The 12,544-nt window shown below is 38.8% G+C and overlaps 1 protein-coding gene across 1 annotated transcript in view; it reads right to left on the bottom strand.

Annotated features, from left to right (window-relative positions):
• ASCC3 (activating signal cointegrator 1 complex subunit 3) overlaps positions 1-12,544 on the bottom strand; it is a 288,876-nt gene that overhangs the window by 264,804 nt on the left and 11,528 nt on the right. The window contains exon 3 of the mRNA XM_080665788.1: positions 12,327-12,477. Within this exon, the coding sequence (XP_080521914.1) occupies positions 12,327-12,477 (151 nt within the window). The remainder of the gene's footprint in view (positions 1-12,326; positions 12,478-12,544) is intronic.

The following is a 12,544-nucleotide window of genomic DNA, read 5'->3' as shown; positions in this document are numbered from 1 at the left end:
CTAATCACTAACTCTCCTGCACAACCTGCTTCACATCTCAGAGTTGGGCTGCTGAGAACAGACAAGTGTTCACACCACAAAGTAATTTCTCAAAAGTGAATCTCCGCACCGCGCTAGTCAGGAGTCCGGAAATTCCAATTTTTGAGAAGCACTAGCAAATATTTTTTGTTGCTACTGTTTACCATCTAACAAAGAAACCGAAGTACTGCAATCTGAACACAATTTCTCCGGAGTGCTACTAGTAAAGCACGCAAGATCGGCCACCCCCCGACCCCATGCAGCCCCGCGACCACATGCCAGTCCCCGCCCGCAGTGACACGCGGACACGCGGACACGCGGACACGCATCCCAGCGCTCCGCCTGCAGGTGATGACATAGATGCCACACCCTGGCTGCTGCCAGCAGACCTGGATGAGCAGGCAGCCTGGGATAGGAGCAGGGAACGTGGCCCAGTCAGGGCAGTGACAAAGGATCATCCTAATATGGTAGTACAGCCCACCTGTGATGCCAGCACTTAGGTCCTTTGGTGACTGGAAATAAAATAGGTGCTTGTAAAACAGAAAAAAAAATCTTAATAAACTCTGACTTGTCAAAGTTCTTGTAAAACAGAAAAAAAAATCTTAATAAACTCTGACTTGTCAAAGTTCTGGCAGGCCCACCTCTCCTCAACAATTAGAAGGGAAGCCGAAGTGTTTCTGCACTGAAGTGTTTCTGCACTTCTCCATCGGCTGGCTGAACCAGCACCCATTTGCAGTCACACTGAAAGAACGAGGGGAAGGGCAAGGAAGGCTTGGAAAATGAGAGTGCGCTTCTAGAGTGTAAATTTGTAATAGGTAGTCATGTACTTGTGTTCTTATACTACAGCCAAAATTAAACGTGTTGGATTAACTGAGAAGCTTTTTTACAAGCAACCTATTTTTTGTTCATTTCCCTTTATATTTTACATAGAATTTAGTAGAAAGTGAATCTTTTAAGTGATTATTAAGCTGAAGCTTTGTTCAGTTGACATTTACTCCCAATTCAAGAAGTGTTTGTTTCACACCACTGACTGTGCTAGTCTTCCTGAGAAGAATAGGAATTTTAAAGTATAGTTTTATCCTCAAGATAAAACCTCAGTAAAGAAAATAAACTAAATAAGTTTGAATGAAACTTATGACCTCCAAACCTTACTTAAGGAAGCTACTTTCAATATCTAACCACTTGAAAATCTAGTTTTCTATCCATAAAACATTGAACAAGATAGACTGTAAACCAGAAAACTGGCTTTATACACCTAGCACTTTAACTGCAATGCATTTAAAGAGATACACATTAGAAGGTCATGAGAAAACTTTTTATTAATAAACACTTGCCCTGCCCACTTCAGAGTTATATTGAGAGCAAATGAGATGTACTAGTATGTGAAATGTATAGTAAACTAAAGATATAATTGGTAACTGATTACTGTAGCATTATTATAAAAGAAATTTCTAAAATTAGAGTTCAGTGATGACTATATCATCTTCAACACACAATTTACTTTTATATTTTCCTTTGCAAAATATTAAGAATTGAAGAGTTGTAAATTGTAACTTTTTAAATAGCTCACTCTAATAGTTGAGAAGTTCCTTATAAGGAATGAGTAGGACATTTTAATCAAGTAAAAATATCCATCAACTGTTTGCATCCTTAATTGTTAAATATACAATTTAGAAGTTTTCAACAAATGAATTCCTTAACCAGTTAAATCTTCACTGTTCTGCATTATACCATTTTTCAAATAATCACCAAATTATCAAACAAACTAAGAGGCAAGCATTTACAATATGGCTTTTGGGGGAATAAACTGAACAATTTATGTGATATAAATTTAAAATTGGCTAAGTAATATAATTTAAAACAATGAGCTCCATTTATTTTTTAGTGTAAGTCTTGTACATCAAAAATCATCCAGGAAAACCTTGCATTAAATAGGCAAAGTATTCAAGAAATGTTCAATACAGTAATGTGAAGAAACTGCTTAGATGTTAAGATTATTCCTGCACTTTAATAGAAATTACCTACTGCCTTCAGGGTGAGCAGATAATGAAAGGGAAGCAAAGAGAGAAACATATTTGGTAGAGACAAAGATTAGTAGTAGTACAAGAGATTAAAAGAGAGGCCAAGACAATTCACTAGTTTTTTAGAGTTAGTCATTTAATTGTACGTATATTCATTACAAAATGTAGATACTCATCTCGTAGACTTTAAGTCGGCATCCTGCTGCTATGTTACCATTTCTAGTACTATAAAATCCTGCATCAAATTACAACTTGACTTTCCAAGCAACCAAAGAGCTAACAAGAAAGTTTTAATTTCATATATAAGCTTCCGTTATTGTTGGCATTGCTAAGGAAATAAACTACCTTTGAACAAATCACATAGCTCACTGAGATTTAACTGGCATTTAAAAATATTTTTTAACATCCAAGGAAAAAGCATTATATAAAAAGATGATATAAAGTATACATGTCAGTGCAACATCCATTTATGAAACGTATAGTTACAGCCTTGACAGTACCATAAAGAAAATTAATTACAACCTTTAACTACAAGTAGAGGTACAAAAATGCCTCTACTGAGGAATGCAGTGTAAATTTTCTTATGCTAAGGAATCATAATAATTTGTAAATGAAGAATATATTGATAAACTAAAGCAAACTGTGAAGAGTTGATATTTCCAACACTTGCCACTGCTACAATAGCCATTCAATTTATAGCTGTTTTGTCATACCCCACATAATCTGAACTGCCTGTTTATACAGCCAATATATTTGCAAAGTCATCTATGATTTTCATTAAGTTATTCAGCTTTTTTGTTTTGTCATTTTTCTTGTGATATAGACATTTATAAACAACTCTGTCCCTGAAACAAACACAATCTAATTCTCTCCCAAGTTCCTTCTCTATGAATTCCTTCCTGACTAACCCAAGAGTTCCTCCCCTTTTTGTACAACATCATCCCTGGGCACATCTATCATAGCCACATAGATAAGCTATTTGTCTATCAATGACTACTGGTACATCTAGACTATAATAAAATTATTCACTGACAGCCACTTACCAAGCTGTACTCTAGGCACTTTGTAGTATTGCTTCACATCACACCAACCATACAAAGAAGTACTATCACCATCCTATATAATGAAGAGGTAATATGCAAATTGACCCTCATGCCCTCACACAAGATGGCCATCCCCATGTGGTCAAAGATGGCCAGCAAGGGAGGGCAGTTGGGGGCGACCAGGCCTGCAGGGGAAGGAGGGCAGTTGTGGGGGACGAGGCCTGCAGGGGAGGGCAGTTGGGGGCGACCAGGCCTGCAGGGGAGGGCAGTTGGGGGTGACCAGGCCTGCAGGGGAGGGCAGTTGGGAGCGACCGGGCTGGCAGGGAAGGGCAGTTGGGGGCGATCAGGCCAGCAGGGGAGGGCAGTTGGGGGCAATCGGGCTGGCAGGGGAATGGTTATGGGGTGATCAGGCTGGCAGGCAGGTGAGCAGTTGGGAGCCAGCAGTCCTAGTTTGTGAGAGGGATATCCAAGGGGTCCCAGATTAGAGAGGGTGCAGGCTGGGCTGAGGGACATCCCCCTCCCCCAGTGCACGAATTTCGTGCACCGGGCCTCTAGTATTATATATGAGTAAACTGGATTAGTGATATTAGCTACTCACTGGTAAATGACAGAACTAAATGTGTCCTGCATATATTAACTGATAACTTGAAATTATCCTATGCTATAAGAAAATAATTTAATGAAAACTTAATGCTGAAAATGAAATAAAGATGGTACAAAAATACAGTTGCAAATATTCTAAACATTTGCTTAATGTATCTATCCATATATCTAAAAATACAGTATAAGTAACTATAGTTTATTATAGGAATGCAAAGGTAATTCAATCGTTAGAAAATCTAGCAACATAATCAACTCTCAAAAAATTGAAGTAGGAAACATCTAGTGCAGAGATATGATGGCTAGAAGTCATGCAGACATGGTGAGCAAAGGCAACAGACATGAAAGAAAGGCCAGCCATTAGCAGTCTTGTGCCAAATCAAGGATAGTACATTACATTTGATTATTATATGCTTGTAACCTCCTTTAATCTACAATACCATCATATCATTTTAAATGATATTATATGAAATTCCCTATAAAGCCATTGAGGCATATATAGATTTCTTAGTGTGAAGGTTTTTAATTACAGATTCAATTTCTTTAACAGTCAAATATTCAGATTTTCTATTTCCTCCTTTGTCTATTTTAGTCATTTTTGTCATCTTAGTCCTCTGAATCTGTCAAGAGCTCTGCTCATCTTCTCATCCTCCCTTTTTATCTGGCCTCCTCCTCTGGAATAGACAGTCAATTTCAGATAAGACTGGCCCAAATGCCAGGATCAGATTTTCTAGGTTTATTTATGCTGTCAGATCTTGGCCCCATAATTTTATATTGCTTCGGAAGTACTATGATGCAGTCAAACTGTTTTCTATTTTACAGTTTTTCTAATTATTCTCAGCAGAGAGCTATTCCAAATTATTTTGTCTGCCAGTTTATGTCAAGTGGAACGTTGAACTTTTTTGGAATCTACAATTTTCAGGATAGTTGTTTTTTACAAATACTCATGAAAAACCTCCTGCTTCACTCTATACACAACAGGCCTTTATTATTTACTAGAAGCCTGGTGCACGAAATTCGTGCACTTGGGGGGTTCGTCAGCCGGGCCTCCTGCGCCCTCTCGCAGTCTGGGCGCCCTCGGGGGTTGTCCAACTGATGGCTTGGACAACCTTAGTGCTGCTGAGGAGACAGGAGAGGCTCCCGCCACTGCTGCTGCACTCACCAGCCATGAGCCTGGCTTCTGGCTGAGCGGCACTCCCCCTCTGGGAGCACACTGACCACCAGGGGGCAGCTCCTACGTTTAGGGTCTGTCCCCTGGTCAGTGCACTTCATAGCGACCGGTCATTCCGCCGTCTGGTCGATTTGCACATTAGCCTTTTATTATATAAGTTATGCATACCCTTCCATAGACAGAATTGTCAGATCCTACTAATATCTATATATACCTCCTTCTGCAGTCATCGCTTTATAAAATGCTTTCCATACTCGGTTCGGATTCCTCACTTTTTATAGTAAAATCCTATTTCCTCAACAACTTGAAAAACATAATAGATTCCCAAATTCCCTAAACCACACTCTATAAGTCAGTCATGTCTAACCTACCTTTTGATTTGTACTTTTCTTAAAGACAAGACTATTAAAGGTAAAATGCATAAAAACATCAAAGACCAAATAAAACAGGGATTATAAACTAGAGAAGGCAAAACAAGTAGGTCTGTGTATAGCAAAATAATATAAATATAAAAAAAAAAAAAACTAGTTAGTTATGGCTGAGTCCTGTTCTGTATCCAGATCAGAGTAAAATCCTTAGATCACCCTGTTCCGGCCTTGAGAGAGAAATTCAGTTATAGAGCTGATTAAGGAACTGTTAGGTTCTTTTGCTGACTTCCCACCATTTTTTACCCCCATTCTAGTTTCTATCTATGCTGTGAAAATCTTAAAATTCCTATGATAAAATAGTGGAAAAATCAACCTTCTATAATTTAAAACTCTAAGTAATAGAGATACATGCCTAGTCCATGATAGATTTTACTAACTGCCACTCTCAATCTTAACCTCTTTATTTTCAAAAGTATTTTTACTTGAAGCACATAAAATGTATTGACAAAGTTTCATTGCACACAGAAGATAGGCTAATATGACTATGTTTCTCCTTCAAAATCCACAGAGGAGATAGCTATGTCTACAATGAGTATTTGGATAAACTAAGATTGAGGGCCCAGAATATTATTTCCATCAAGGAAAGGACTGATGTAAACAATTCTTAAATAATGATAAAGTGCTCTAAAAAAGTATGGAATGGATGATAATCTAATGGAACACTATCTACTAAGACTACAAAGGAGTAACAGGACATAAATGAAGCCTAAGCTATTTCTTTAAAGATGAGAAGCATTTCCCCAAAAGAACACAATGGGGAAAGTTACTGTAACACATACATAACAAGGAGGAAAAAACAAACCTAAGCACTGTTCAGGAAATTAAAATAGTATACATTGCATATGTTAGGAGTAAAGCTTGCATGTGATAGAATGGCAAAGAGATGAAAAGGTACATTGTTTCAACTCATACAGCAGCTTTTCTAATGTCCATTCTAAGGAATTTGGTCTAAAGAGTAAGCTGGGAATAAACATGAGCTTTAAATACTTTTTACAAAGATCACTCTAGTCACAGTGCAAAAGCAGAATAAGGAAATAAGGCTGAGGAAATAGACTAATGCAGTAGTTAAAACATCAGATGGTAAAAGCTTAAACCAGGGCAATGGTAAGTATCTAGAGAGAGTGAATTTAAGAGTAGCTGAAAAGTAGACTTGACAGGACTTGACCTCTGACTATAAGCAAAGTAAAGAATCTAGGATTTCCATCATGTTTCTATGTTAAAATTTGGGCCCAGGCCTAACTTCACCACAAATCAACTATGGGGTTCACTTAATCTTTTTTTTTTTTTAATATATTTTATTGATTTTTTACAGAGAGGAAGGGAGAGGGACAGAAAGTTAGAAACATCGATGAGAGAGAGACATCGATCAGCTGCCTCCTGCACACTCCCTACTGGGGATGTGCCCGCAACCAAGGTACATGCCCTTGACCGGAATCGAACCTGGGACCTTTCAGTCCGCAGGCCGATGCTCTATCCACTGAGCCAAACCGGTTAGGGCCACTTAATCTTTATGAGCCCTGTTTCTTCACATACAAAATGAAGGGATTGGACAACATGTTCCCTGATAGCCCCACCAGCTTAAAATACCTATTACTCTAACTACTCGATGTACATGTTCTTAAACAAGTACCTCAGATTATTGTATCACACTCAATTGAAATATAAATGATTGTTCTTTATTCTCTTGCTCTCTTTTTAATGCAATCACACCAAAAATACATGTGCTAAAGAGTGATATAAGAGAAATCACAAAGACATATTTACCATAAGACTAATCTTTTCAAAGCTGCCAGTTTTCATTACATTTCCAGTATCAGCAGTATTTTCATATCCTGGCCTTGGACTACAAGGAACGTAAAGAATCTAGGATTTCAGAAAGAGTAGTTGACTACAGTCAACTATTAGTTTCACTAAAGCTAAGTTACTCAACTTAAACATAGCATTAAAAAGTATATATAACAGAACATTTACCTAAGTCCAACCCTAAGATTTCATCTGTCATGAAAATATTCTTCTGAAACATTACATTTCAAAATAATTAATTTCTGAAGGAATTAAGGCACTGGGAAGGCACTTGAGCATTCTATATTGGCCCCTCTTGCTTTTTGTGCCAAGAGGGACCCTCTTCTCACAATCCAATTGCCCTCAGCTGTTGCCTGAGCTTTCTGTTCATGCTGAGCTTGAAGCCTCGTGGTGGCTGGTACCATGGATCTGTCTCTCGCCCAATTGTGTGAGCTGGCCCCTCCCTGGAGAAGAAACCTGAGTTCCCCGAGATATGTGATCAGTTCTGGGGCCCCACCAGCAGGCCAGGGGATCCCAAGGCAGGTGCTGGGCGTGGAGGCCACGGGGGCATAGGCTACCAAGGAGACAGAACTGAACCTCACATCACCCTGCTTGGCCCTGGAGGATGACTGGTTAGCCAGAGACGGGTAAGATTCCTCAGGGAAGGAACAACCTAAGACAGGCACAGTCGCAGAGGGGCCATCAGGAGAGAACTTGGGGATCATCAGAGGTGGGGCACAGACCCCCACCTTCCCAACCTTGCAGGGGCCTGAAACCTCGCCCCGTCTGAGGGAGGTCTCCTGCTCCCATGGCTGCTTTGCTTCCCACGCCCAGCTCAGATCGGGATACAGGTGACAGACAGTGTGACTTGGCCCAGCTCAGATTGGGACCCAGGTAACAGACAGAGACTTGGCTGACAGCAGCTGCCCTATATCTAAATCCAGCCTAGCACCAGGAATGCTCAGGGCCTACTCAAGAATGCAAATAATCCTTTCCACTAATATTTACAGGGTAAACTAAGATTGTTGGTAGAGATTAAATTTGACAGTAAAATAATCAAGTTTTCAGATTAATTTAAATAGGCTAATTCAAATAAGTGAATATTCAAGAAAATTTAATTGTACTGGACAAAAAGCTGTTCCTAAAGTGTTAACTAAAATTTCTAGTGGTAGTTCATCTCATGGTAAAATTCCTGAACATGCAATGAAACTAAAGCAGTCATATTTTTGTGCAAAAACTTAAAATTTAAAGTTATCAAGACTGCATTATAAAATTTACAAAAGCCTCCATTAATCAAAAAAGGGGGGATGTAGGGTAATATCATGTAAGGAAAAATATCCTATAAGTAAATTACATCTAGAAAATTTTTACTTTACAAAATTAATTTTTATTTGTAATGCTAACAGCAAGACACCCATGAAAAACACACATGGTGTCTAAATAAGACAAAGGAAAATCGTTTGGGCAAAAATAAAAAGGATCCCAAATCAATTATATAGAAAAGATTCCTTTATTAACTTTCGGTCGAGAATATGTTTGTATTATTTTCAGAAAACAACTCCAAGACCATGTGGATTCCTGCAACAGAGAGGAATTGACAGTCTGCTCCAACCACGAAGACAAGAGGAAAAACAGTCCAGAGATGGGAGACGCTGATGACGCCTTGCCACGCTAGCAGTCAGAAGCTGTGTGACGCAGCAGCGTGCCTAGGACCAAACCAGAGAGGGTTGGACCTGCATTGCCACCATGTGCCCACCATCCAGATATCATTGCTGACATGTACACATAAGGAACTGTTTGACATTGAAACGGGGAATCAGAACTGTTAGACATTGAAATTGGGACTCAAACATTTTTTGTTATTATATGTTTATTTCTAGTCTGCAGAGGCAAGATTTTTTAAAGGAAAGAAAAGGGGGGAAAATAGATACAGAAGCAAAGAAGCATTGAACAGACTGTCAAACTACATGGGAAGGCAGAGGAGGTTTTGTGGGGCGGGGGGGGGGGGTGGGCTGTAAGAGATCAACCGAAGGACTTGTATGCATGCATATAAGCATAACCAATGGATAAAAGACACTGGGGGGGGGGGCAGGTAAAGGCATGTACTGGGGGGAAGGGGAGGGTGGGGGAGGTCAATGGGGGAAAAAAAGAGATATATGTACTACTATTTTTAATACTTCAAACAATTAAAAAAAATGTTAAAAAAATAATAAAAAAATGAAAAAAAAAAAAAAAAGAGGCGGGAAGGGAGTCCAGGGCAGAAGCCTGGGGACTCCACTGCTTAGAAGTCAGACACAGGAGCAAGAGGAGACAGGAAAGTGAACCACAAAAGGGCAGCCAGCAATAAGTGAGAAAAACCAAAAGCATCCCAGAAACCAAGGGAAAGAAATGGTTCAGACAAAAGTGGCACTGTCACCTGTCCCTAAGGGGTCACCTCATAGGAGTAGGACAGCTACCTGGACATTGGTCTGGCAAGAGGGAACAATATCAGAATAAGAGGGAAGGTGAGGAAGTGGAGCTTAGCTGTGATGAGCAGCAGAGAGATGGGAGATGCTGGGGTGGTGTCCATCGAGAGAGAAATGTTGTTTTTAGGGTGGGAGATATTTCAACACTGTTTTGTTGTTGTTGTTTTAAAGTTTCCTTCAATAACTTTATTCTCAACACTGTTGTAGGATGCTGAGAATGATCAGGTGCAACTAGCTTGGCGGGTGAGAGGCTTGGTCCATTCACAGAAAGGGTGGGCCAGGAGCAGGCTGGACAGTTCACTCTCTGCAAGGAGAACATGAGTTCCTACAGCTGGGCACCATGCAGGCAGCTCGGTGTAGTGGGAGGCGCTGGGGGAGATAAGGTATTTCTAGGCTGCTTGTCACTACTTCTCCCAAAAAAAGGAGCAAGCTGAGAGTGAACGGAAGTCTGAGGGGAGAGAAGGTGAGCAGGATCCCCTCAGAGAGGGCAGACTCAGTTGTCCAGGGGCACGGGGTAGGATTGTGGCATCCATGTACATGAGGTCAGGGGTACCGTTGTGTTCACTCAGTGGGTAGAGCGTTGGCGCACAGGCTGAAGGGTCCCAGGTTTGATTCTGGTCAAGGACACCTACATACCTCGCTTGCTGCCTCAATACTGGGCCCTGGTTGGGATGCATGCAGGGGGCAACCAATCAATGTGTCTCTCTCACATAGATGTTTCTCTCTCTGTGTCTCTCTCCCTCCCTTCCATTATCTCTAAAAATCAATGGGAAAATATCCTCGGGAGCAGATTAACAACAAAAACAATAACAACACATATCCTCAGGTGAGGATTAAAAAATAATAAAAATAAAATGTTTTGCTCCAAAAAAAAATAATCAATTTCTAAAACGTATCAGTCAATAGATTAGTCCCTGAGTATGAATCAGATGTTCCACCAGGCAAAACTCCTTGGATTACATTTAATGACTGGTATTTAAAACAATGATTTTTGAATTGTCAGAGATATTTGGGAAGAATCTAAAGGATATTTTTTTAAAATCATAATTTCTACATCATTTATATAAAGAAATAATTTAGTCACGGAACTAAAAAACCTCAATATTTTAGTACTGTTTTTGCTAAGTATTCTGAAGCATTTTTATAATGGAACTCCTGAAGAGAAAAAACACTCTACAGTTTTTGAAAAGCATTTTATCAGGCCACCCCCAGTAGCCCTAACATCTTACAGTGAAGCCCAGAGGGTTAAATCCCAGTCAAGGTGATCCACGTAGACTAGAGACTGCTTTTCCCTACTATTTTCCAATGAACCTAATTGCCTCTATATCCTTAAAATATAAGGTGTAATTCCATGCTAAATTCTATCACAAATTTCTTCAAAACTCAATTTTTACTAAAGCCCTTGAACTTCATAAAATCAACTAAATACAAAAACATACATGACATTCATTTGTACTTTCACAACTTAAAACAATGAGGGTATTAAATTCAATAATATACTATATCACAAGCCAATGGTAATTAAATGAAATATCAAAGTCAAAATATTTGAATAAATTTAAAGATCTGATGAGCAAAAATAAGAAGCCTTCATCATGTGTATAAAATATACCACAAATACCATCCAAAGCCAGTATAGGAAAGAAACCTGCCAACCTAGCATATGGTAAAGTAATGATTTAATTTTCCCCTCGACTAAGAAATCACCTGAGAAAAATTTTTTTATTAATCAAGTGAAACTTCACGACGATCCTAAAATATGCAAACACTACTCTAAGCACTGAGGATAGAGTGTTCAACAAGAAAAATAAGGTCCTATTCTCATGAAACTTATATCCTATTCCCAAAACACGGGTAATAAACAAACAAGCAAAAATAAAATAATGATAAATGTTATGGAGAAAATGTTACCAAGGGTTATAAGATAAAGAATGACCAGGTAACAATGTAAGATTGGATGGTTAGTGAGGACCTCATTAAGAAAATAATTTTTTAGGGGAATTCAGACTAACAAGAAAGGATCTACCCACTCTACAATTAGGGCAGAAGAACATTCTCAGCAAGGGAAACAGCAGTGCAAAGACCCCAAAATAGGCACCAACTTAGAGGGTCTGAGGAAATGAGAAAAGACCATGTGTCTGAAGCACCGTGAGTGAAGGCACGGATGAGGTGAAGTCAGAGAGAAAGGTGGAGGCCAGTTACACAAGGTCAAGAGTATTGGTCTGAACCTTTTATAAGTAACAAACCTGCATTTGAAAAATTTAGAACTACAGTAGTTTAATTATGCTTTTTAGTTATCAGATTCTGAAATTATAAATGTCAATGAACAAACTCAGATTTTTACCAGTCATTGTTTTGTTTTGTTTTCAACCTTGGGAATAGTAGCATGTTAAGCATAAGTAATTACAATCTCAAATTATAATTTCCTCTAAGTATAATCAATTGATGAAATTGTTAGTGTATGACAGAAATTAAAGCGAAGTTCAGCTAGACCAAGCTGCATGGCTTTTAAGGGTCCCTCAAGCTACATTAAAATTTTAGCTCACCCTATCCTTACGTTAAGCAAGACAGTGGTTTTCAAACTCTAAATTCCTATAAACTCCTCATGTTTGATTGTATTATAATTGTTTACTTCTGCCTCCCTGACTGTATCCTAAGCTCCTTAATAGATAAGATGGTCTTTCATAATTATGAATACTTGCTTGGAAATTTTAGCTTTGCACTCTAATTTAAAAGAAATATATTTTTGCACCTTAGTGGTCCTATTAAAAAAAAATAAAAATAAAACAAAACTATACCTATTTGTTTTGCAGCCTGCAATATATCTTTTAAGTCTTCATTTATACTTTGCATTTCACTCTTCTCCAGTTTTTCATTCAAAAAATTTACTATCCTCTTCCACGTCAGGTCCAACCCTACAATTTGTTCATGAAGTTTAGATCGCTTCATCTGAAACACATAGGAAAATACAGTGACATGTTGGTTAAAGGTTTTCTCAAATCCATCACTTATCGCA

The sequence above is a fragment of the Plecotus auritus genome (assembly GCF_963455305.1).
Source record: "Plecotus auritus genome assembly, chromosome: 4".
NCBI classification, from domain to species: domain Eukaryota; kingdom Metazoa; phylum Chordata; class Mammalia; order Chiroptera; family Vespertilionidae; genus Plecotus; species Plecotus auritus.
This window is presented reverse-complemented; position numbering and strand designations above follow the sequence as displayed.